The sequence below is a fragment of the Dama dama genome, chromosome 3, assembly GCF_033118175.1.
Source record: "Dama dama isolate Ldn47 chromosome 3, ASM3311817v1, whole genome shotgun sequence".
Classification (NCBI taxonomy): domain Eukaryota; kingdom Metazoa; phylum Chordata; class Mammalia; order Artiodactyla; family Cervidae; genus Dama; species Dama dama.
Window position 1 is genome coordinate 50,252,119 of NC_083683.1, and position 27,907 is coordinate 50,280,025.

General features: G+C 34.5%; 1 protein-coding gene across 4 annotated transcripts in view; it reads left to right on the forward strand.

The window, feature by feature from the left end:
• Window positions 1-27,907, forward strand: part of SCAF11 (SR-related CTD associated factor 11) — an 86,203-nt gene that overhangs the window by 41,748 nt on the left and 16,548 nt on the right. For 3 of the 4 annotated variants that reach the window (XM_061129448.1, XM_061129452.1, XM_061129441.1), the window contains exons 5-7: window positions 6,693-6,770; window positions 9,510-9,610; window positions 11,470-11,531. In XM_061129448.1, coding sequence (XP_060985431.1) covers window positions 6,693-6,770; window positions 9,510-9,610; window positions 11,470-11,531 — 241 coding nt within the window. Of the gene's footprint in view, window positions 1-2,547; window positions 2,717-6,692; window positions 6,771-9,509; window positions 9,611-11,469; window positions 11,532-27,907 lie in introns of all 4 variants that reach the window. The other variant, XM_061129455.1, reaches the window with a different exon arrangement.

Below are 27,907 nucleotides of genomic sequence, written 5' to 3' on the forward strand. Positions count from 1 at the left end.
TTATTTACTGTCACCATAATATTTTAGACATTGAAGCAATTCTCTGTAAGAGACAAGTAAAGTATATAATAGTCTAGTATATTTATTTTGGACACACTCCTGGAATTTCTCGTGTTCTTAAAATACCTATATCCAAAGTCACTATTAGTTTGAATTTCTTTAAGCTCTAAAATTTTGATTCTGTGTTTATTTAAAACAAAAGCTGTATGAGGATTTTAAAGTGAGTAAGTAACTGAATTTAGTTGCTGGATATTTCATAGCATTTACTTTACCTAGGGCAGAAAGATTCATGGAAATGATGATCTTCATGGCCCAGAGCCTAATGGCTTACCATTAGGGACACTAGGATAAATTGAAATTAAACATGTCTACTCTACTCTATGTTTTAATTTCAAGGATCTCAAGAGATGGTAAGCCTATTGGTTTATAAAATAAAAATGATGATTTTGAAATAGAATATTAAATCTAAACAAAGACATAGTAATTGGCACTTTAAGAAAGTTGAAATTCTTGCTATTTTAAAGCATCAATATTAGAACTGAGAATCTGGGACTAAAGGAGACCTTTGACCTGATGAAATATGTATAGAACTAATACATTAAACTTTATCAGCTACTTAGAAAGTTAAGTATTTTTACTGTGAGCAAAAATGTAGTCTAAACATATTGAGGACATTTAGTTTACACATAAGTTTAATCTTGATTGTCTGAGTTTGCACATTTTAAAGTAGATAATTAGAAAGGTGAAGGCTAGAGTAGTTTGACACATGGTTATAGTATTCACAGCCAATCATAATTATGATCCTCAATAGACACTAGGGTAAGCTACACACACTCACACATACATGTTAAGAAAATAAGATGTATGGTTTGACAGGTTGTCAAGAAGTGGTTAAAATTCTGACCCGTAAAAGGTTTAAGTTTGAGGACTTGGAAACATTTCATGTTTGAAGTGTTTAAGGTTTTTTTTTTTTTTTTTTTAACTCTATTTAAAGGAATATGCAATATGTCTGATTAGGAGGTTCTTGATATCCACTGGGGTTCTTTTCACTTTTAAGTAATGTAAATATTCCCTGTATTTTTAAAGTGACTTTTAAATGTGATTACCTTTCCTACTATAAACAAATTATCCTCCCTCAACTTGCTGACAGCTTCAGTTTGAGAAAGTAAGGTTAATGAAATAAAAATTTGACAATTGGCAAGGGTATGTTTTCTCTCATGAGACTAGAAATGAAGAGTCTTACTGTGGTGATATATGGTTCTTGAAGAAGTCAGACAACAGTGTTCAATGCAGACAGGTGAGGAGTATATTTTTGAATTAATAATACCAAAAAAATCAAAATATGACTAGTTGACTTATATCTTGACTCCTGATGTGTTTTATACAGATGTTCCGTTAAGCAGTGGGTAGAAAAATTTATGTATCATTCTAATGATTAGACTATTGTTCGGTAACATAATTCAGCAAAGTTTTATTGCCTGGATTTTCCCAACAGTTTTTGCTAAAATTTAATCTTTCTTTACTCCTGAACTAAACCAAATCTGTTACATAGTTCTCAGTGAACAGTAATTTAAACATATCTGTGGAGCACTACCATTAGTCCTTATCTTTATAAAGCATTGTTAAATACATTAATTCATTTGATTATTGCAACTTATGCAGTAGGTGATTCAGGGCTGTCTATCTTCATCCTTAAAGTAGATTAGAGGGGTTGCTAGTTCTGACATCTCCAGAACTTGAATTTGTGACTGGTTATTCCAAATTCTCAGTTGTTCTCACTCCGTAGGTTAATTCTTTGGTATAACCTTTGATAGAAAAAGAATATGTTTATATTGTGAATGCTCATTATCTAAAGCATATATATATATAAAATAGATTTTCATTACCGGTTGGATGTATATTTCTGTATAGTCTTAATTTTAAATGTCAGAATTTGTAAAATGATTTATATAGATAGTTTATGGGATTTTCTCTTTCCGTGCTAGAAAAAGAAAGTCTTAACTATTAAATGTTAAAATAAAGAAAAGATTAAAAGTAATTCTATCCAACTGTTGTAATACATCTTTAAGAAAATGAAAAAGTTTCTTTTGAGTAGTTAAACTGTTTTCTTGCTGCTGTTTTTATCACTGACAGCCATTTGTCTTGTAGGGATACATTCCTGAAAGTGGGTTATAAAGAACCATAGTTTCGTTAATATGCATTGACAAGGACTGTCTTGAAAGAACTGGTTAAATGTGATAGTGTATATGTAGGCTGACTACAAGTGAGCATTTTCATTAGGGGTCCAGACTACGTATCTTGGGACCATCAAGGCGAAAGGATAGGTCCTGGTGAATGGCTTTAAAAATAAGCATCAACCTGTGATAGTGTAATTCCTAAATCACTTTTGTTGATTTTGAACTGGAGTTTTATATAATGTGCTCTATTTATCAGTAAGAGAGATTGATGTTTTAGAGATTCCCATGGACAGACAAACCTACCTAAAGCATAGGAACTGAGATTTAGTCTTTAAGCACTTACCTTTAACACTTGCTTCTCTCTCTCTAGGAGGGGCTATCGGTAGGCAGCCTTTGTGATTGAGGATAGAGCAGCAGCAGGAAGCAAGAAATATTAGAAATCAAGAATCCTGAATTCCCAAATAAGGAAGGTTTCCTGTTCTTACATTTAAATATGGGTTTGTCTGAGCTGGGAATTTACAACGCTTCAGAATACTAGGGTATGTTTTACTGAAATCATTAGGAAGATTATTTTTTCTATTGAAATCGCCTCCTTAACTGATACAACTTTACTAGAGAGCATTCACAGTAAAATGTATGCTCTGTTCTTTTAATACACGTTACATTGTAAAGTAGTGATCAAATTCTGTTCATTTTCTAGCTGTATCACAAAGTTGAATGATATTCTATTAGTTTGCTGTGAAACTAATTAAATTAGACACTTTAAAAGTTGCTAAAAGTCATTGTCAGTTAAAATAGGTGAAAGAGCATATATATATTTATATATATATATATATATATATAAGGACTCAAAATGGTGAATAACCAAAGTGTATTTATTTTTGTTGTAAAATTTGGGATAATTTTCTTCAGAACTAAAAATACATTTTAAAGCAGAATTAAGTGTATTTTAAAATTCCATTAGTTTAAAATGTGAATTTTTAAAACTACACAACTTAAAAACTAAATTAGTTATTTTAGTGACACAAACTCAAGATTAGAATATCTTTGAGATTTTCTAAATGGATATCTGCTGGATTATGAGGATGAAGAATCCTCAGGAATGCTTTAAAGTTAGGCCAATGCAAACCATTATTTAAAACCTTTTTTTCCCTGTTAAAGCTATTTGATCATCATAGGTATATAATTTTATGCTTTAGTGTCTATTAATGATGGTGTTTTTGAGCTTTAGCATATGCTAATATAAGGTACTCTTATACTTTTCTTAGAGTTTACATTAAAGGAAAAATTAAAGATCCACTTAATTTTAAAAAATCTGTTTCAACTTTTTTTTCATTTAATTCTTCTTTAATCACTATTTACTGAAGTATGCTGGGAAGACTTAACTCAGGATAACTGAATTTTCTGTTTCCCCTTTGAAACGCTTTGCTAAACTGCTTTAAGGTCAGAAATAGAGATCATGATTTCTCAGTAGCCATAGCAAAAGATATTTTGTCTATTTTAGATAGCTTATTTTCTCATTTTTTTTTTTTTTTTAAATCTGGGGAGGATAATCTGTTTTTAAGAAATTTTTCTTTAAAAAAAAAAAAAAAAAGGAAATTTTTCTAATGGCTAAGCCTGAGCCAAAGAAGATCTGTTAATTTATTTTCTAGTGTTAACTAGATTATCTTTAGGAAATAAAAGTATAAACAGATTATCTTATTATATAGCAGTAGTTTTTCAACTACTACTTTTGTATTTCTGTTTTTTTTCTTTTTGTTTTTTAAATAGTGAAACCCTTTCTTCACATGAAACCTTACACATATCCATGACAATTATGCTATGGAAAAAAACAAAACCAAAATCTTTCTTAGAATTCTTTATTATCTGTAAGAGATCAAAATGGAATGACTCAGGTTAGAACTCTGATACTTTGAACATGGTAAAGGAAAGAGTGCCATTTAACTGATGTCAACAGAGGAAATTTAATAAAGAAGAAAATGAGATTGCATAATTTCAGGGTTTTAGAAAGGCTTGGTGTATCTGACATATATCTGATATTTAAATTCCTTTAACACAGTGACTTTTTGGATCGTAGTGTTAGTTTATATCGAAATAGGTATAAAAATAGTTTAATGTCCATATATGTCATGAACTTTGAAAAGTCCAATTAAAACATTAACAATTCGTGTCTCTTACATGTATATGTACATCATATTGTGAGTTTTCATTAGTGAACCAAGCTTTTTTTATTATTAGTGCTATAAAGCCAGTTGACGTTCGGAAGACTTTACATAATACTTAGTGTATGCCATTAATTCCTGCAGAAACCTCAGAGATTATTATTATCCCTATTTTCACAAAAGAGACGTAGAAAGGCTATGTAATTTGCTTAACATTAAACATGAGGAAATGGCAGCCCACTCCACTATTCTTGCCTGGAAAAATCCTATGGACAGAGAAGTCTGTCGGGCTACAGTCCGTGGGGTCACAAAGAATCGGATGTGACTGAGCTCCTAAGCACACGCATGCATAGACAGGGCAGAATATGAAAATAGTAAATCCAGAGCCCTTACACATCTATTTTAATAGTTTTTTTTTTAAATGAAGGAAACAAAATTTATTATTATTTTATGTATTTAATGAATACTTACCTAAATTTACCTTTAAAATAGAAAATGCGTTTTGAAACTTCAATAAAAGTAAGTACTTGAAGGTTTCCATGTTAGAGTATTCTTTTGAGTTATAAATGTGTTAATACAGCTTCTAGGCTAAGGCATTTTATGCAGTAAATTCTAATATAAACAACAGTTACGTAGTTATGATGCTGAGTTCTTTGAACTAGAATTGCTATTTGCAATGCATTATTTAAAAGGTATGGACAGCTTTGTTGCTCCTTGTAGTAAAGTTTTTTAAGGTCAAATTTTTCTGAGGGGAAAGTAATAGCATCCTAAATCCATGGTACTTGGAAGTAAGCTGAGGTGGGTTCTACAAATCTGAACCAATTTAATATAGTAAGGAAGGTCACATTTCCTAATTCAGATACGGTGTAAAGCATTTGATCAAGGCCTCCCTACTTAGGAAAAGAAAAATCACTGTTTAGCAGGGTAGTAAAAAGTAATTCAGTTTGTTTTAGCTGCTCCCAAAGTAACTCACAAGCTTTTGTGAAAATGTATTATATGATCAAGGGCCACACACATTCTGTTCTGCTTGCACTTGGTTTATCTTGGTTTGTGCCAAAGTCCAGAAAAGCAAAAATCACGTTTTTCTACCTGGGAATATAGGATTATTTATCAAAACCTGATTACTGTCTTTTCTTTTAGACTATTACTATTAAGTTGTTAGAATCCTGATTTACTTTTATAACCATAGGTATTAAAATATCACCTTTTAGTATGGTCTTCATAGACTGCAGAATGTTTCCTTTTACCCTAGTAGACGACATACTTTAATCTTAAAGTATTTAAATAATATAAACCTTTCCCTATACAAACATTTAATAATACTACCAGAGAAACTGTTAATTAAGAGTTGATGCATATTAATTTTTAAAGTACAGGAAGTAATACTTGTGTCAAAATAAAGATTTAGAATTACAGAGTGGGCAGAGGACAATTTTTCTTAATCTGTAAAGAAAGCCTAATGCAGTTTGTAAAAGAACAGCAAACTAATAAAAAAGAGTTAGGCAAAAGGCATGAATAGACGGTTTAAAAAAGAGTATCTTTTAAGAGCCCTTAAGTATGAAAATATTTTCAACTTATATAAAAGGAGATATAAATTGAAACTGTTATGACATACATATTAAGAATGGGGCAGCTGTGAAATAGTAATATGAGCCAATCTAAGATCGGTAGATAGGTAATAAAGAGAAATACAACATTCAGTTCAGCATCTGAATTTTATATTTAAAAGATAACACGTGTTATGTATAAACATTGATATCTCCAAAAAGATATGTAAGAAACTACTTCTGGAAAGGGTACCTATGTGACTGAGGGAGGAGTGGAGAAATCTTTCCTTTTCTTCATATCTACTTCTTTTTTCCCTTTTAAATTGCTGGTGCAGCTGCTTTTTCAAGATTCATTTGGGGGGAAATATTGTCATAGAATATTAAAATCTGTGAGGGACCTGTCCAAGCCATTCCTTCTACAGCTTATTTAGAACTTCTCAAGTGCTTTGGATCACAGAACTAATGATTTCAGCCCAGATTCCTTTCATTGTAGCTGTAGTTCTCAACTGGGCAGCAGGTCTTAATAGGTATTATCTTGATAACAGTGATCTTTGTCTTGTTCATTGTATTCCACTTATTTAGCATACAATAGATGCTCAGTAAATGTTTGAAATTTTTAAAATTATGGTATTTATTTGTGACATGACACAGATGGAAAGTATTTCATCTCTATCTTTGAAAGAAGAAAAAATTGTTTTTCTGTTGTTTCCTATTTCAGTGAAAAACTTACCATAAATGTTATAGTTTAATTTTGACCTATTTTAAAGAGACATTTGTAAAGTTATAATTTGTTAATGATTTTTCAGACACTGCCTTCATGTCCTATTGACCGGAAACCTTTTCAGGCGGTGTTTAAATTCAGTGTATCAGAAGGTTGTGTTAAGGTAAGGCTTAGAGTTTATTTTGCAGAATGAACTGTGTAAATTTAATTGAGATGATTTTGCTTTAATAGATATTTGAATGTATTTGTGAATTAACTAAGTTTAATGTGTTTAGTCTCCATTAAAAAAATGAACAGGATATTAGATTCAGAGACAACCCCCCACAAACCCCCACAAAAATGTCCAAAGTACCTGGAAATTATGTTTTCATGAAAAGCATATAATGTTGAGAAGATTAAACAAGTAAAATTAAATATAAAATGGTGTCTTTGTTCTTAAGTGCTGGTACTTGAAGGAAATGGTTTAATTGGAGAAAAATAGGGGAGTTTGTGAAAATCTTGAGAAGGATGAGAAAGACTTCTCACAGTTTCACAGTTGTTATGGGCAGCTAACTTTTCTTTTGTTAAATACAGTTTTATTGTAATGCTTAATCCTGATCACAGTCTTGAGATGCACACATCACACTGATGTTATTTGATTATGAACCATGATATGATTTGTATTCACATTTATTTTTGGCTTACCAAAAAAAGAAGAAAGAAATAGAAATAATATTCCTAAATTGATGAATAAAAAGTGAAGAGAGAAAGTAGTAAGTAAAGTTAGAAATGTGTGGGAAAGAGATTTCTTGACATTATTGCTGATAAATCAGGAATGGTATTGTAAAAATGAAAATATATGATATATATATATGATGCCATTATGGGAAAGACAAACTTCCCAAGTAGCAGCAAGACTGGTTGCTATCTTTTGAGTAGAAAGGGGTATGTAAGCAATGTAAAACTATTTAAACATTAAATATTCCTATTGTAGGTGTTTATAATTTGTTTTGATTATTTTCTCCAGATGAGTCTCAGTGACATAAGGTACAAATGAGACTGCAATTCAAATAAAATGACATATGTAAAAGATCATCATGTTTTAACTGTGTAACTCTGGACATTATGCAGATTAGTATATATTTTCAACAAAAGATAAAACATTATATATATATGTGATATTATAATTAAAATTATAAAGCATAACTTCTCTGAAAGATGTGTTCTCTGTTTTTCTAGACTATGTGCATGTGTGTGCGTGTGTGTATATATATATATATATAAAATGTTGCATGAATTGGCCTCCAAAGATACTCGGTAAAATTTTGTTCTGTTGCTTGGAATAAAATGTATGTTTTCTTTAATAGGAGTTGAATGTTACTTAAAAGTTTGGGATAGTGCTAATTTTGTTAAACTTAAAATGTATTTTTTATCGTATGTGCTATTATCTATATACTCTTAATATCATTCTTTGCCCTTTTACTTCTTTTGAATCTTTCTTATCCTTTTCCCTTTACAATTAAACTCGAATGAGACATGCATAGTTGCTTATATTTTCAATCAATTGTTGGACATCTCTATCTAGAATACCAAAGGAATCTAAACATTAACAAAGCCCAAACTCATCTCATTCCCAACCCCTCTGCCAACCTCAGTTTATGGTACTGTAATCCCAGTCGTCCAGATCAAAAGCCTCTGGAAGTTTTCTATTTTTTTCTCTTTTCATTATTTTTGCTTCTTCTTTCTGCACAATGTCTTAAATTCATTCCGTTTCATTACCTCTTTGTAGACCTCAGGCAGTCTGTCATCTAGACCTGTTCTGCCAGTAGAAATATACTATCAATACAAACCACTCTATAAACATTTTAGTAGCCACATTAAAAGAACGAAAAGAAACAGTTAAAATGAATTTTTATATTTTGTTTCATCTAACATTTAATGTATTATTTCAACATGTAGTATTTTAGAATTGTTACTGAAGGATTTTATCTCCTGTTGTTTTCGTTGAAATCTAGTATATATTTTACACTTACATCTCGTTTTAAACCAGCCACATTTTCACATGCTTAATAGTATATGTCTGTAGAGGGCAATGGCACCCCACTCCAGTACTCTTGACTGGAGAATCCCAAGGATGGGGGAGCCTGGTGGGCTGCCGTCTATGGGGTCGCACAGAGTCGGACACGACTGAAGTGACTTAGCAGCAGTAACTATTGTCTCATACAGTATAGTTCTACACTGTTACAAGAGCTTCCTTCTAGTTTCCTGGCTTTTATAGTTTGTCTTTAACTGGTTCATTCTCCATATCACTGTCAAAAAAAGCAAATTTGATCCTTTCATTTACTTACTTGTAAACTTTCATTTATTTTCAGATTTATGTAGAATTATTTTCTTTTTCAAGGCCTTTACCGTCTGGTCCTAATATATTACATCAGTTTCATATCGTGCTAACTTTTTCTTCCACATCCGTGTTGACGTCTCTGCACTCTTTTTATAACTGTGTTCCTTCCATTTAGAATATCTTTTTTCCTTAGACAAATTCCTGTTCATTCTTTAAGACCAACTCATAAATTATCTACTCATGAAAAGTCTTCTCTGGTACCTTCAGATAAAGTCCGTTCTATGTATATATATATTATATATATATAATATATATATATAAAAGATCTGTGTTTATATTTCTGTTATGAGCACACTCATAACTCACTTGCATGCCTCTCTCTTACTGTTTTGTTTCCCCAGAGCTTAGCACAAATACTCAGTTTATAGTTTAGCATATTTGAACTAACAAACATATGTATTTGGGCTACACTTTCATTTAGACAGTATGCTTCTTTAATTTTTTGTTCTTTCAAGGGAAATGCATAGGCTATTTGTGATCCCATATTATCACTCTAAATAGATGATTTTGCTTTTCTCACAGGTTCAAGTAAAAAGACAGTTGAAAGGAACAAATGACAAGAAAAATGAAAGCTCTTTTAAGAAACAGCTATCCTGTCAGGAAAATTCTAAAAGCTGTATGAGGTTAGTGATGAGCATCAGAAATGGAATCCAGTTGTGTAGAATCAGAAGTTAGCAAATAAGAAAAAAGAGAATACCTAAAAAAAAAATGATGTGAAATTTCAGTGTACATAATTCTTATAAAGCATTCCCTTGATAATTTAAGGACAGACCAGATGAAATCTGAGAATATAATTTATTTGACCTTTGTCTTTGATGAATTAGTTTTTTATTTTAGTTTTTTTCCTAGTTTGTTATAGATTGATACTTAAGATAAAAGTTACAGCCATGTTAAAAAAAACAAAACAAAACACAAGCCATTATGGATGAGCATTGGTGCACAGCCCATATTTTGAGTAATTGCTCTAGTATTTATGGACAGAAAATAGAAAGTAACTAATGATACAGTATGGCATTCTTCATGAGACTGTTGTAATTGAAACTATTATTTTTCTCCTTCTGCTTCTTTATGTTGTAGCAAACACTTGCTAGTACTGTAACAAATGTTTATGTTTGAAAAAATTTTTAAACATGTTTGGATTTTTTAGCTACTATTGTTAAAACATAATTGCCTAGAAATACTTAGAACTCAAGTTTAACAGGTATTAAGGTAATTTTTAATTGAATTAGTAGTGTACTGGAGATTTATTACTGAAAATAGCTTGTTGTAGTACTTATAAAATTTAACCCCTTTTTGATCTGAATTATATGTAGAGCTGCCACAAAGTTGTATTAAGTCAGTATATTGTCAACTTCACAGTTAAACCTGTGGCTCATTAGTACATTTCATCAGAATACGAATACCATGAGAGAGTAGATGTGTTACTAAAAACATTGACAGGACTCCTTGAGATTTACTGAATAACGCCACTTGTAACTCTGTAGCTCTCTAGATCTTAACTTTTGGGAAGTTATAGACTTCTTTAGTAATCTGAAGAAAACTGTAGAGAACTTCTTCCTGAAAAGATACATCATAAAATATACTTACAGACAAAAGTTCGTAGATTTTAAGGGATTTGTGAAACACTCAGTTCAAGAGCCCACCCATAAACCCAAGTTAATAACTTCAATAGAGCAAATTTTATGTACAGTTTCTTTTAATTATATTTGAGTCAGTTGACTCTTCCATTGATGTTTGCTTAGTAAATAACACATTATCCCCAGGCATAATGAAGAAATACCTTTTACCAGCTTTATTCTTCATTCATCTCCTATTCTTGGCTATGGCAATGTCATAGATAGGCATTTTTTCAGAATTACCCAGTCCTCTTGGCTCCTCCTGAGAGTGCAGTGCTCATTATTATTGAACCTGCAACAGGGTCATACAGTGGGTTGGACACACCTGAGGTAGTCCACATGGTTAGCTGTTTTTTCTCAAGGACTTATTGTTGAGGGATGGTAAAAGGAAGTAACAGATGCAAAATAATAATTTGTTTTTGCCCACCAAAGTCAGACCATTAATGATTTCTCTCACGGTAAATCTATCAGTTACTAGATTCTTTTTGGAGTCTTTTGGATGTTTTTTAGAATTCCTCTCATTCAGTCTAATATTTATAAGATGTATGCCTCATTTCCAGCACTTAGAAAATAACCCATTTGGTGTTGCCTCTCCCTTCTAAAGATGTAAGACTCCTCTTTCTGATACTTTCCACTAGTTCCAGGGAAAGGGATTGCAGTTGTGATTTGTTTTGTGTTAGTGAATCTCCTTTGTAGTCATTGGAGTGGAGAGTGGCAGCGAAGTGGGGGGTCCAACTCATCATGCTTTCTTTGCTAAAATTTAAAACTTGGTGCATAATAGCTTTCATTGTTGTGGGCAGTGGATTGAAAATAAATGAGTAGAGTAACAGTTTTCTGTTATTTCATCTCTTTATTGATGTTTACAGAAAAAAGATCATAAGAGAAGATCTATTAAGTGCAAAACTTTATGACTTGAAGATGATACACAGTAAGTGACTTTTTCCTTGTATGCTCTACATTTTTTTTCTTTGTTTCTTACTTTAATGCTTCTGCCAAAGTTCTTGTAAATAATATTTTGGCTTGGAAAACAGTCATACACAACAGAACTTTGCTGAGGGAGCTCTGTGTTTATTGTATTCAGTTCTACATAAATTACTTTCATGGAATCATTTATACTGTTTCCTGCCCTTCTTATTTTCCTGCTCAACTTGGAGGAAGGGAAGGGGTCAGTGAATAAGAGATTGTGTGTGTGTGTGTGTGTATTGGAAAGGAAAATGAGAAAAGGGTATTTTCCAATTACTCGGTTAGCAGCCTACATTGTGGTCTTAACTCGACTCATTAGTGCCGAAGTCCTTAGGGGAAATGAGATAAAATACCTCGTAGGCCAATAACTGTAAGCAGTAATGAGGGAAGTCTAACAGTAAGAAGTTAATCCACAATTCCCAGAGGAAGTTGTGGTTTGGTTTCAAGCCACACTTAATTTCAAACTTTATTTAGAAATAAAACATTTCTTACCTATTTATCTATGTACTGTGTTCAGTTGCTCAGTCGTGTTTGACTCTCTGCAGCCCCATGAGTGGTAGCCCCCTAGGCTCTTCTGTCCATGGGGTTTATTAGTCAAGCGTACTGGAGTGGGTTGCCATTTCCTCCTTTAAGGGTTCTTCCAGACCCAGGGATTGAACCTGTGTCTCCTGTGGTTCCTGCATTGGCAGGGTGGATTCTTTACCACTGAATCAGCTGGGAAGCCCACATATCTGTTTGGGCAGTTAAATATACCTGTCTTTTGTTGTTGTCTAGTGTTATGGTTCTCTAATACAAGAAAGCTTTGCAGCAGAATCTGAGAAAAAATGTCACTTGAGTGCTTTGTGGCACCACTTTGAAACTTAAGCTGTTTATTTTTTTTTCCAAAGAACAGCTTACAGTACAGTAAAGTACAGTTCAGTCGCTCAGTCGTTTCTGACTCTTTGCGACCCCATGAATCGCAGCAGGCCAGGCCTCCCTGTCCATCACAAACTCCTGGAGTTTACTCAGACTCATGCCCATTGAGTCAGTGATGCCATCCAGTCATCTCATCCTCTGTCGTCCCCTTCTCCTCCTACCCCCAATCCCTCCCAGCATCAGGGTCTTTTCCAGTGAGTCAACTCTTCGCATGAGGTGGCCAAAGTATTGGAGTACTATGAGCTAATTGTAAGCAGGGAGAGATGAACATTTATTTTCCATGCTAGGTTACAATTAATTTCTATTTATAGATAGAATTAATGAATTCATTGTTCTTAAAACTAAATGGTAATCAACTTCCATTTTTTTATATATTTGAATACCACGTTTGGGTGGTGGTGTTATTGTTTTTTTTAATTCGAATTAACATGGTCTCTCAAAATTACAGATAATCCTAGATTTAAAGATTAATAAATATATGTCTTTAATAATTTACTGTTAAAGTGAAATTTCACTAAAAGAACTTTAATGGTTAGATAAACATTTTTCTTTAGTTAAAGAACTTTAGATATCAAAACTTCTTTGTTTTTCTGGGTAATTGCTATAGATTAGCATTGTTTTTTATTGGATAGCCTTTGTTTGGTAGCTCTAGAATCAAATGTAAAATTTACTGCTGAGGAAGATTAAGTGATGTTACAGGTTTTCTCTAGGTAGTGTAGCACACTTTTACTATGATAATCTTAGTTTTAAGACTGCAGTAGTTTTCTTTAAGTGTGTGTCTCCTGCCTGGGCTTATTTTTAGAGAGAGAGAAACATAGGCAAATCTTAGACCTATAGTGCTTGAGTATAGTGAAGGCCATTTATAAGAATCTTTGATTCATTTAGATTTGAGTTTTGTTTTACTATTCAGAATATGGAATACTAAACAAGTTTTCAGTGAACCTTCTAAGCCAGTTCAATAGTTAACTTTTTCCTTCCTACTTATCAAGATATAATTGACATATACAACACTATTTAAAGTGGTCAGCATAGTGATTTGACTTACATACATGATACATCATAAAATGATTACTGCAGTAAGCTTAGTGAGCATTCATCATCTCATATAGATACAACATTAAAAAAATAGACGAAAATTTCTTCCCTTATGATGAGAACTCTTAGACTGACTCTCTTAACAATTCTCATGTATAATTAACAGGAATGTTAATTATATTAATCATGTTTACATTCCATCCCTCAGTCAGTTCAGTTGCACAGTCGTGTCTGACTCTTGGTGACCCCACGGACTGCAGCATGCCAGGCTTTCCTATCCATCACCAACTCCTGGAGCCTACTCAAACTCATGTCCATTGAGTTGGTGATGACATCCAACCATTCATCCTCTGTCATTTCCTTCTCTTCCTGCCTTCAGTCTTTCCCAGCATCAGGAGTTCCCAGCATCCAAGGGCTTGATTGCATCAGATGGCTAAAGTATTGGAGTTTCAGCTTTAGCATCAGTCCTTCCAATGAATATTCAGGACTAATTTCCTTTAGGATTGACTGGTTGGATCTCCTTGCTATCCAAGGGACTCTCAAGAGCCTTCTCCAACACCACAGTTCAAAAGCATCAATTCTTCGCCACTCAGCTTTCTTTATAGTCCAACTCTCACATCCATACATGACTACTGGAAAAACCATAGCTTTGACTAGACAGACCTTTGTCAGCAAAGTTATGTCTCTGCTTTGTAATATGCTGTCTAGGTTGGTCACAGCTTTTCTTCCAAGTAGTAAGTGTCTTTTAATTTCATGGCTGCAGTCACCATTTGCAGTGATTATGGACCCCAAGAAAATAAAGTCTTGTCACTGTTTCCATTGTTTCCCCCTCTATTTGCCATGAAGTGATGGGACTGAATGCCATGATCTTCTTTTCTTGAATGGTGAATTTTAAGCCAACTTTTCCCTCTCCTCTTTAGCTTTTGTCAAGAGGCTCTTTAGTTCTTCTTTGCTTTATGCCATAGGGGTGGTATCATCTGCGTATCTGAGGTTATTGATATTTCTCCTGGCAATCTTGATTCCAGCTTGTGCTTCATCCAGTCCGGTATTTCATGTGATGAACTCTGTATATAAGTAAAATAAGCAGGGTGACAATATACAGCCTTGACATACTCCTTTCCCAGTTTGGAACCAGTCTGTTGTTCCATGTCCAGTTCTAACTGTTGCTTCTTGACCTGCATACAGATGTCTCAGGAGGCAGACAAGGTGGTCTGGTATTCCCATCTCTTGAAGAATTTCCCACAGTTTATTGTGATCCACACAGTCAAAGTCTTTGGCGTAGTCAATAAAGCAGAAGTAGATGTTTTTCTGGAACTCTCGCTTTTTCAATGATCCAAGGGTTGTTGGCAATTTGATCTCTGGTTTCTCTGCCTTTTCTAAATCCAGCTTGAACATCTGGAAGTTCATGGTTCATGTACTGTTGAAGCCTGGCTTGGAGAATTTTGAGCATTACTTTGATAGCGTGTGAGATGAGTACAATTGTGTGGTAGTTTAAGCATTCTTTGGCATTGCCCTTCTTTGGGATTGGAATGAAGATGGACCTTTTCCAGTCCTGTGGCCACTGCTCAGTTTTCCAAATTTGCTGGCTTATTGAATGCAGCACTTTCACAGCACCATTTTTTAGGATTTGAAGTAGCTCAACTGAATTCCATCACCTCTACTCGCTTTGTTCATAGTGACGCTTTCTAAGGCCCACTTGAGTTCACATTCTTTTGACTTCCTTTATCCAGTTCTCCTTCCCTCACCGCTTGCCTCTGGTAACCACAAATCTTATCATTTTTTCTATGATTTTTGTTTGTTTGTTTTTGAAATATAATTGACCTACAGTATTATGTTAGTTCCTGTCACACAACTTCATGAGTCAGTATTTTTGTACATAATGAACACCATAATAAGTCTAGTTACCATCTGTTACATGAATGTATCACATAATTATTGACTATATTCCCCACACTGTATGTTTCATTGTACCTCTTAATTTCCCTCACTTGTTTCTGTCCTCTCAGTCACCTCCCCTCTTCCAACAGCTTTGTTCTCTGTATGTTTGACTGTTTCTGTTTAGCTGTGATGGTTTTGTTTTTTAGATTCCACATATAAGTAAAATCATACAGTATGTGTCTTTCTCTGTCTTACTTATTTCACATAGTATAATTCCCTGTAGGTCCATGTGTGTTGTTGCAGATGGCAAAGTTTTACTCTTTCTAATGGCCGAGTAACATTCGTTGTGTGGAATATGTGTGTGTATCTCACATCTTCTTTATTCATTCATCTGTTGATTGGCACTTAGGTTGCATATATCTCCTTTTGACTGAGTGTTTTATTTTCTTTGGATAAATGTCCAGGAATGGAATTAGCAGATCATATGGTTGTCCTATTTAATTTTTTGAGGAATCTCCATAATTTTTTTCATAGTATCTGCACCAAGTTACATTCCCATCAACAGTGCACTGGGGTTCTCTTCTCTCCATCTCCTCACCAACACTAATTATTTGTTATCATTTTTTATAATAGCCATTCTTACAGGTCTGAGGTGATATCTAATTGTTTTGACTTGCATTTCCCTGATACTTAGTCATGTTGAGCATCTTTTCATGTGCCTGTTGGCCATTTGTGTGATTTTAGAAAAATGTTTGTTCAGATTCTCTCCTTATTTTTAAATCAGGTTCTTTGTGTTTCTGATGTTGAGTTCTTTTAAATTTTTAACTCCTTATTGGATATGTTGTTTTCATCTTCTCCCAATCAGTTGGTGGCCTGTTCATTTTGTTGATAGTTTCCTTCATTGTGCAAAAGCTCTTTAGTTTGATATAGTGCCATTTAGTTGGTTCTGTTTCCCATGTCTGAGGCAACAAATCCAAGAAAATAAAAAAAACTCATGTCAAAGAGCTTTTTTCTTCTAAGAATATTTTATTTTCAGGTCTTACATTTAAATCTTTAATCCATTTTGATTTTATTTTTGTTCATGGTGTGAGAAAGTTGTTGAGTTTGATTCTTTTGCCTATAGTTTAATTTCCCCATTATCCTTTAATGAAGACTGTCTTTTCCCCATTGTATATTGCTTCCTTCTTTGTTATAAATTAATTGCCCATAAGTGTGGATTCATTTCTGGGTTCTCAATTCTGTTCCATTGGTCTGTGTGTCTGTTTTGTGTCAATACCATACTGTTCTGATGACTAGCTTTGTATATATTATAGTTTAAAATTAGGGAGTGTGATGCCTTTGGCTTTGTTCTTCTTTCTGAAGATTATTTGGCTGTTCAGGGTCTTTCGTGTTGCCATACGAATTTTGGAGTTGTTTGTTTTGGTTCTGTGAAAAATGCCGTTGGTGTTTTGTTTGAGATTGCATTGAATCTGTAGATTGCCTTGGGTAGTATGGTCATTTTAACAATATTAGTCCTTCCAATCCATGATCATGATATATCTTTACATCTGTTTGCATTGTCTTCAGTTTCTTTCACGAGTGTCTTAGAGTTTTCCAAATAGAGATCTTTTACCTCCTTAGTTAGATTTATTCCTAGGTATTTATTCTTTTTGATGTGATTTTAAATGGGATTGTTTTCTTAATTTCTCTTTGTGATAGTGTGTTGTTAGGGTGGAGAAGTGCAACAGAGCTCTACATATTAAATTTTTATCCTGTAACTTTAACATTTTCATTGATGAGTTTTGGTACTTTGTAGGGGCTTCTTTAAGAATTTCTTTGTATAGTATATGTCATCTGCGAACAGTGACAGTTTTACTTCTTTCCAAAAGGGATGCCTGTTATTTCTTTTTATTCTCTGGTTGCCGGGGCTAGGACTTCCTATACTGTGTTGAATGACAGTGGCAAGAGTGGGCATCTTTGTCTTCTTCCTAATCTTAGAGGAAATGCTTTCAGCTTTTCACCATTGAGTGTGATGTTCGCTGTGGGCTTGTCATATGTGGCTTTTATTATGTTGAGATATCTTCTCTCTATTCCCATTTAGTTGAGATTTTATCATAAAGGCATGTTGATTTTGTTAAAAGCTTTTCTGTATCGAGATTATTATATGGTTTTTATTCTTTAGTTTGTTAATGAGTATCACATTGATTGATTCGTGGATATTGAACCATTCTTTTATCCCTGAGATAAACCCCACTTGATTGTGGCATATGATCTTTTTAAAGTACTGTTGAGTTTGGTTTGTCACTTTTTTGTTGAGTATTTTTGGGTGGATGTTCACCAGTGATATTGGGAGTAATTTTTTTTGTGCTGTCTTTGTTGGTAGCTCAGTTGGTAAAGAATCCACCTACAATGCAGGAGACCCCGGTTTGATTCCTGGGTCGGGAAGATCTGCTGGAGAAGGGATAGGCTACACACCCCAGTATTCTTGGGCTTCCCTTGTGGCTCAGCTGGTAAAGAATCCACCTGCAATGCAGGAGACCTGGGTTTAATCCCTGGGTTGGGATGATCCCCCAGAGAAGGGAAAGGCTACCCACTCTAGTATTCTGACCTGGAGGATTCCATGGACTGTATAGTCCATGGGATCATAAAGAGTTGGACATGACCGAGTGATTTTCACTTTCATTTGTGTGTTTTGGTATGAAGGTTGCTGGCTGTGTAGTACTGGTTTGAAAGTGTTACTTCCTCTGCGGTTTTTCAGAATAGTTTGAGAAGGATAAATGTTAACTCTTCTTTGTGCTTGATAGTCATCTGAGATGGCTCTTTGTCCTAGACTTTGTTTGTTGGGAGTTTTAAAATTTTGAATACATGTGTGCTAAGTTGCTTCAGTTGTCTCTCACTCTTTGCGACCCTATGGACTGTATCCCACCAGGCTTCTCTGTCCATGAGATTCTCCAGGCAAGAATACTGGAGTGGGTTGCCATGCCCTTCTCCAGGGGATCTTCCTGACCCAGGGTTCAAACCCACTCCCTTAAAGGCAGGTTCTTTATGACTGGCACCACCTGGGAAGCCCAAATATTGAATAGCTGATAAAAATGTATTTCTTGCCAAAAGATTAACATTTTCCAAGGCCTGTAACTTAATGCCATGTCTAGTTATGGTAGGATGCCTGAAGTAGTTTATTTGGTTTAGTATAGGCAGAATATCCTAAATATCCTAGGGCTTCCCTTGTGGCTCAGCTGGTAAAGAATTCACCTGCAATGCAGGAGACCTGGGTTCAATCCCTGGGTTGGGAAGATCCCCTGGAGAAGGGACAGGCTACCCACTCCAGTATTCTGGCTTGGAGAACTCCATAGACTGTATAGTCCATGGGGTCACAAAGAGTTGGACACAGCTGAGCGACTTTCACTAAATCTGAATCTAAAAGGCAGAATATTGCTTAATACTTTGAGTAGGTAGAATAAGAGTACTGATACTTAAGTAATTCTGAGTAAATGTCTTAACAACTCTGGATTGAGTTGAAGGATGTTGGGTACTCATTGATTACCCATTTAGATTTTTTTTTCTATGATGTTGCTTTTTTACTTGTGGAGTTTAGTAATTCTTATTTAGCTGGTTTTTCTTCCTGCTTTGAGATAGATTATGCACCTGATGAAAAAGCTTAGATTTAGTGATTATGTTTAATGAAAATTATTCAGGTATAAATTCTAAATGCATGCATGCTCAGCACATACTCAGTATAATATATACATACTAGGGTAGCAAAGGGGAGCTAAGATGAACTCATTCATTCAACAAACTGCGAAGCAGCCCTAGACTCTTAGGAATGTAGTACTACACAAAAGAGACAAAGTAACAGAGTACCTTTTGTGGACAATAAAGAGATAAATATGTGTTATGACAGGTGTTGTACGTGCTTTAAAGAAGAGTAAAGTTAGGGTAGAGAGACAAAGGGTGATGGCTTCTGGAGGTGATTATGTAAGGCATTGGAAAAAGTCTCTTGGATTAGATTGTATTTGAACAGCAATCTGGAAGAAAGAGTCAAGCCATAAACAGATCTTAAGGGAGAGTATTCCAGGAGAGAGAACAGTGAGTGCAAAAGCCCTGAGATAGGAGCAGTCAAGGTATATTCAGAAAATAGCATGGAGGTCAGTATGACCAGAGCAATTGAGTTAGGTAGACGGAGGAGGAGGAGTAAGCCATTGTTCTGGTGTTCATTTAGGGCTTATGTAAGATGGCAAACATTTTCAGGAATAGTATGGACTAGCATTATTAAAGGATCACTGGCTGTTAAGGGGAGGATAATTCATTGGCAGGAAAGATCCTCATTGGAGGACTGAGAGACTAGTTTAGTGCTACCCCATGGATTGTAGCCCACCAGGCTCCTCTGTCCATGGACTTCTCCAGGCAAGAGTACTGACTGGAATGGGTTGCCATTCCTTTCTTTTGACTGCCTTCATCAGTTCCTCCTCCTGTCACCGCCATCTCTTTTCTTGGGAGTTTGATTGTTTCTTTTTGAAATACAGTTGACCTGCAACACTGTGTCAGTTCCTAGTACACACATAATGATTTGATACATCTATACCTTTTAAAATGATCACCATGATAAGTCCATTTAGCAACTGTCACTATACAAACATGTTACATATTTACTGACTATATTTCCTGCAAATCACCACTCTTCTGGATAGCATAGAGGATGATACTGTGTGAAAAATGGTTATCAACAAACTTGGGATGAAAAGTAATTAGAAAAAATTGGATTCTGCATTAATGAAGGTTTCCGAAGCCTTAACCAATTTATTATATACACATATATTCATTTTTATTAGTTAAAAAGAAGCTATGTCTATATTAGTTTGCTTGGGCTGCTATTGGAATTCATTACAAACTTGGTGATTTAAGGCCACAGAAACTAACTTCTTCACTGTTCTGGAGGTTAGAAGTCTGAAGTTATGGTGTTGGCAGATCCTTGCTCCCTCTGTGGGGTCTAGGGAAGATTCGGAAGATTCTTTCCTTGCCTCTTGCCGTAATTTCTGGTGGCTTCTGGCAGTCCTTCACATCCTTTGACTTGTAGCTGCATCTCTGGAATCTCCGCTTCTGTCTTCTTATGGACTTCTGCTCTGTGTGTCTCTGTATCATTGTTTGTCTCTGATAAGGACATACTCATTGGTTTTAGTGCCCACTCTAGTCTAGTATGATCTCATGTCAGTCTTTCTTTAATTGTTTATGCCATGTCTGTACTTCTAAATGTCATTCTGAGGCTCCAGGTGGACATGAATTTTTTTTTTTGGGGGGGGGGTGGCGGTGACACTTTCAACCCACTACAAAGTCCAAAAGGACTTTTTCAATAATTCAGAAAAATTCTAAGTGGTAAGAAAACACTGTGACCCAGTTCTGATGCCCAGTTTGTGTTTTCCAAATAAAACAACCAGGGCTCCTTGAAATAAATAAATGTTTCCAGGTTTGAGGTAGTAAATAAATAAGATATGCCTAGAACATTTTTTTCTAATAGAGCACAAGTAAACTTTCAAAGAAGTGCTAGGATTATAACAAAAAGTCTCAGGCATCAACTATACATTGAACAAGAATCAACTATAGATTCAACAAGAATCAACAATAGATTGGGTTCCCTGTAGCCAAAAATGGAACAATTTAAGCATCAAAAAGGATAATAATATTCAGTAACTGTGAAGAGGGACAGTCATTGAAACCTGCCAGATTTGTCAAAGTTCATGAGTTCATCATTCTACCTCATCAGTAAATAAATAAGCAGACTAATTGGTCTATTTTAGAGGATGCTAGGAAGTTAACTCACTTTTTAAATTTATTTTTTAATTGGAGGATTATTGCTTTATAACATTGTGTTGGTTTAGACTCATTTTTAAAGCCAATATATGAAAAGAAAGATACAAACATCTAACTTGCCTTTTTTATATAAGCTATACATCAAGGTAATTGAAAATGTACATCAAGGTAAGGAAAGTTCGTTTCTTATAGAAATATTTCAGCAAATAATTGAAAATTATGGAATTTGAACATCACCATTTTGTAAATGAACATCACAGCATTTAGGCAGTGATCAGTAAGTGAAAGTGAAAGTCGTACAGTTGTGTCCAGCTCTGCGACCCCATGGACTCTACAGTCCATGGAATTCTCTAGGCCAAAAGACTGGAGTGGGTAACCTTTCCCTTCTCCAGGGGATCATTCCAACCCAGGAATCAAACCCAGGTCTCCTTCCCACATTGCAGGAGGGTTCTTTACCAGCTGAGAAGCCCAAGAATACTGGAGTGGGTAGCCTATCCCTTCTCCAGTAGATCTTCCTGACCCAGGAATCAAACTGGGGTCTCCTGCATTACAGGCTGATTTTTTACCAACTGAGCTATCAGGGAAGCTGTTATTAAACATTTCCTTATGGAAGTAAGTACAAGTATGCAATAGTGTGATGAAAGGGAAAAAAAACCCAAAAAACAAAACTGCATCCAGTTAAGAAATCTAACTACTAATTTATAAGACATACAGAGACTGAGATTCATGTTAAGTAACAACAAGGAGATACAATCAGCAAAACGTAGAGACCACAGACAAATGATCTGTTTTCTTCTGTCAAAAAATTGAAGGGAGTTTAGAAGTGGGAGTGGGAACCTGTAGATTAAAAGAGATGAAGGAAATGTTCAATCAGTCACAACTGGATTATTAGGATCCTTATTCTAATATGTTGTAAAAGGAAAGTAAAAGATAACTTTATGAACAATTGGAGAAAATTGAACATTAGGTATTTGGTAATAAGGAATTATTGGATGTATTTTGTTTATTGATATCTTCCCCCACAGAACACATCTTTTAAAGTTAGTTATCTACTAAAATAGTTATGTATGAATATGATAGGATGTTTATAGTTTGCTTCAAAATTACTTAAGATAGTAGTAATAAAATTAGCTGGATGTGAATTAATAATTGTGGAAACTGGGATATGGGTATAATCAGATTTCATTATACTGTTCTGTTTTGTGTTTGAAATTTTCTGTAATTTAAAAAAATGTACTCTGAGAGTTTAATTGGCCAGTTTCCTCTCATAGTGGTACATAAATAATTCAAGTTCTTAAAATAAACTTCAATGAAATATACTATATTAGCTTGTTTTTGTGGGTTTTTTTTTTTTTGTAGTAAGTTTTTAAGTTGTGAATAGTGATTCTGTTTTCTACGTGGCATTTTCCAGAGTATCAAGTTAGTAATGGTAGTTAAGTACTTAGTATTTGACTATCTTTGGCTATAACTACCCTATAATAAAAAGGTAACTGATCTATGCCTGTAACAAACAGCAGAAACAAAGAGATGAATATAAAGGGAAAATAACTATAAGTTAATAGTTAAATCTGTTCCGTAGGTGTCATTTTTAATACTTTATGGAATGTTCAAAATCATTCATAATTATAAACTTTAAAACCGTTTTAAAAGGCTAAATATCTTGGCCAGATCACAGAGTTGGAGCAGACAGAATTTGATCCAGTCTTCTATTCCATATCTAATGCCTCTTCTCACTACAGAATATTGCTAAAGCATGATTTTGTTACTCACCTTAAGCCTCTCACTTCATGGTTGTCTACAATCTTTGTAACTCAAATTACTGCCTTTTTCTAATGGCTCTGTATAAAGAGCTGAATGTCTGCTCCCTACTTAGCAGACCAATTGACTTTGATTATTTTATGTATCCTTTCAGAAATGTAATCGGTAATAGTTTTTTATTTCTTGGACTAAAGTTTGTAAATCATAGCTTCAGGAATAGCTGTAGAGCTTCAGTTTTAACCTTGAATTTTTGCATTAATTATGAGATTTCTTAGATACTGTTTTATTAACAAAGTGCCTCATTAGAAAACTAAGAGAATCTGTAAATGTTACTAGTAATTGTCTCAAAGTTTAGGGGCACTAATGAACCTGTCATGCCAGAAGGAAGCAACCTTGGACTCTTTTTTTTTTTTTTTCTTTTCTCTAGGAATGCACAGCATACTTTTAAAAATTTTTATATATATATATATTTTTTTTTTCATTTGTTTTTATTAGTTGGAGGCTAATTACTTTACATATTTTAGTTGTTTTTGCCATACATTGACATGAATCAGCCATGGATTTACATGTGTTCCCCATCCCGATCCCGCCTCCCACCTCCCTCCCCATCCGATCCCTCTGGGTCTTCCCAGTGCACCAGCCCTGAGCACTTGTCTCATGCATCCAACCTCTGCTGGTGATCTGTTTCACCCTTGATATTATACTTGTTTTAGTGCTATTCTCTCTGAACATCCCACCCTCACCTTCTCCCACAGAGTCCCAAAGTTTGTTCTGTACATCTGTGTCTCTTTCTGTTTTGCATATAAGGTTATCGTTACCATCTTTTTAAATTCCATATATATGTGTTAGTATACTATATTGGTCTTTATCTTTCTGACTTACTTCACTCTGTATAAGGGGCTCCAGTTTCATCCATCTTATTAGAACTGATTCAAATGAATTCTTTTTAATGGCTGAGTAATATTCCATTGTGTATATGTACCAGAGCTTCCTTATCCATTCATCTGCTGATGGGCATCTAGGTTGCTTCCATGTCCTGGTAATTGTAAACAGTGCTGTGATGAACATTGGGGTGCACGTGTCTCTTTCAGATCTAGTTTCCTCGGTGTGTATGCCCAGGAGTGGTATTGCTGGGTCATATGGCAGTTCTATTTCCAGTTGTTTAAGGAATCTCCACACTGTTCTCCATAGCGGCTGTACTAGTTTGCATTCCCACCAACAGTGTAAGAGGGTTCCCTTCTCTCCACACCCTCTCCAGCTTTTATTGCTTATAGACCTTTGGATAGCAGCCATCCTGACTGGCGTGTTAATGGTACCTCGTTGTGGTTTTGATTTGCATTTCTCTAATAATAAGTGATGTTGAGCATCTTTTCATGTGTTTGTTAGCCATCTCTATGTCTTCTTTGGAGAAATGTCTGTTTAGTTTTTTGGCCCATTTTTTGATTGGGTCATTTATTTTTCTGGAATTGAGCTTCAGGAGTTGCTTGTATATTTTCGAGATTAATCCTTGTTGCTTCGTTTGCTGCTATTTTCTCCCATTCTGAAGGCTGTCTTTTCACCTTGCTTATAGTTTCCTTTGTTGTGCAAAAGCTTTTAAGTTTAATTAGGTCCCATTTGTTTAGTTTTGCTTTTATTTCCAATATTCTGGGAGGTGGGTCATAGAGGATCCTGCTGTGATTTATGTCGGCGAGTGTTTTGCCTGTGTTCTCCTCTAGGAGTTTTATAGTTTCTGGTCTTACATTTAGATCTTTAATCCATTTTGAGTTTATTTTTGTGTATGGTATTAGAAAGTGTTCTAGTTTCATTCTTTTACAAGTGGTTGACCAGTTTTCCCAGCACCACTTGTTAAAGAGGTTGTCTTTTTTCCATTGTATATCCTTGCCTCCTTTGTCGAAGATAAAGTGTCCATAGGTTCGTGGATTTATCTCTGGGCTTTCTATTCTGTTCCATTGATCTATATTTCTGTCTTTGTGCCAGTACCATACTTCTTGATGACTGTGGCTTTGTAGTAGAGCCTGAAGTCAGGCAGGTTGATTCCTCCAGTTCCATTCTTCTTTCTCAAGACTGCTTTGGCTATTCGAGGTTTTTTGTATTTCCATACAAATTGTGAAATTATTTGTTCTAGTTCTGTGAAAAGTACCATTGGTAGCTTGATAGGGATTGCATTGAATCTATAGATTGCTTTGGGTAGTATAGCCATTTTCACAATATTGATTCTTCCAATCCATGAACACGGTATATTTCTCCATCTATTTGTGTCCTCTTTGATTTCTTTCATCAGTGTTTTATAGTTTTCTATATATATATATATATACATATATATATATATATAGGTCTTTCATTTTTTTAGGTAGATATACTCCCAAGTATTTTATTCTTTTTGTTGCACTGGTGAATGGTATTGTTTCCTTAATTTCTCTTTCTGTTTTCTCATTGTTAGTGTATAGGAATGCAAGGGATTGCTGTGTGTTAATTTTATATCCTGCAACATTACTGTATTCATTGATTAGCTGTAGTAATTTTCTGGTAGAGTCTTTAAGGTTTTCTATGTAAAGGATCATGTCGTCTGCAAACAGTGAGAGTTTTACTTCTTCTTTTCCTATCTGGATTCCTTTTATTTCTTTTTCTGCTCTGATTGCTGTGGCCAACACTTCCAGAACTATGTTGAATAGTAGTGGTGAGAATGGACATCCTTGTCTTGTTCCTGACTTTAAGGGAAATGCTTTCAGTTTTTCACCATTGAGGATAATGTTTGCTGTGGGTTTGTCATATATAGCTTTTATTATGTCAACCTTGGACTCTTAAATGTAGGCATTTGAACTGAGAAAGGAACTAAGATGAAAGGTATGGTGAAGGTAGAGTTAGTGGGAAGTTGTGCAGATTAAGTACATTTAATGTATTTATCCAGTTAGACTGAGCAGGAACCATGGTTGCCCAAAGGATAATTTAAATTTATTTTTATGAAAGAACTTCTTGAGGAAATATTGTCTTTTTATGATAGATTTCAGAAGCAGTGAGGGTTAGTGTCTAATTTTTTCAAGTTTTTCAAAGTGAGCAGGGGCTGTTCTTTGAACATTCATGTGTGACTTTCTCCTTTAGGTTAATATATTTATATTATATGTACTAAAACTAATGAATAGAGTGTATGAAATTGTGAAGTTCTTTTATTTGGATTAGAAATTATTAGTATAACATTAGTTAAAACTCCAGCAGGTCTGATAGATATTTTTATTGGAAGTTGAGTCATTTGGGTTTTGTGTTAGTTTTTCTATTAAATCATCTGTGACTCTGATAAAATTGTATAAACTTTACTTTCTTCGTTTAGTGAACATGGTGTTGTCTCACTGTAAGTATTGTAAACCATTAAACAGCATACCTTTTGACAAATCTGATAAGAAAATGTCACTCTCATTCTTTAGTCATACTAGATAACTGAGTTTCCATGCTTCTTTTTTATTTTAACCTCCTTTATATACTTTGTTCTTGGAATGAACATAATAGTCTTTGGTTTGGGCTAATAGTTTATAACTGATAAGTTTATAAAAAGTATCCCCTTTTAAGACATTTCTTAATGGACTATTTCCCTAGGTACATACTAAATCCATGCAATTATGGCTCTGTTAATTTGGAATCAATTAATCAAATTTTAATTGGGTACCTGCCAAGTACTACTGTGCTCTAAGATCAGAGCCTTTATTATACTGGTTTGTTTTGCAGGAAAAGATGTTGTCATTGAAACATCTTTTCAGATATACTAAATTAAAAAAAAAATAAGTTTCCAGGTAAGCATAACAGGTTGAGCAGTTGTTTAATTCTCTGATCCCTCTCAGAACCCTACAGAAAAGACCATAAAGAAATCAAAATAAAAATTTAAGCAACAAAACAGAACTGAAGAGAAGGACAGCTGATGAAAGATGTCCATAAAATCGAAGCTTGAAAATGGTTGTTTGACGTGCATATTAATAGTAAACTGTCTTAGTAGAAAGCTGAAACCCAAACCTCTCATGGAGAGTGACATTCTTGAATCAAATCAGTTCATATACTTTAGAACCTTAGTCTTTGGTCTGGGGACCTACATTATATCTGAAAGCAGGTGTATGGGATGGTGCTGAAAACAGAATTGGTTAAAATTAAAGGAGCAGTTTATCCTGCAGATTTTTGGCTGAATAGGGTAAGGGGAGTCTACTCAGGCAAACAGGAGGCTTACTTTCTAAATGAGTGATTAAATCAGCTTAAACTCTAGCACGAATGAGGGTAGAGGAAACAACAGTAAAGAGAAGGAAATTCAAACAAATGTTGAGGTCTCTACCTCCCTATCCATGATCATTTCCCAAAGCTCTTGCAGTCTTGCTTGTTCCCAAAATGGAAGATAGAAGGTATTGATATCTTCCAGAATACTGTCGCTGGTTTAGAAGACTTGGAGATACTGCCATTTGGAAATTTTTGAATGAAATAGCCAGGTCTCTCTGCTTTATCACCCTACAGTGAAACCCATTGAAAGGCACTGACCATGCATCCACATTGTTCTCAGTCAGTGTCATAGTGCTCCACAAACAGTCAAGGACCACCAGAGAGTGAGGGAGCCTCCAGGTAATAAAGATAAATACACAGGCAAAGAAAAGGAACCTGACGGAACAAACCCAGTGCTGGGAAACAGGGAGTTACTTGAAAAGTAATATCCTCAAAGATAAGAGAAGGACTATTTCATTAATGAGGTAAGAAAAGACTAAAAAAGGAAAAATTTTGGAAATTAAGAATATTATAGCTGAAGTTTAAAAAGTTGAATGTAAGTGGAAGATGAGTTGTAAACAAGGAATGAGCTACACTGATAGAATTCTAGACTCTGCATATATTTGAAGAGCTTCTAGAGAGAGAAAATAGACCATGTATAAAAGAATGTTGCCAATAACAGATGAAGCAGTGGAGCACTACCTTGAAAATTCTGGGGAAAATAATTATTAACCTAGAAAT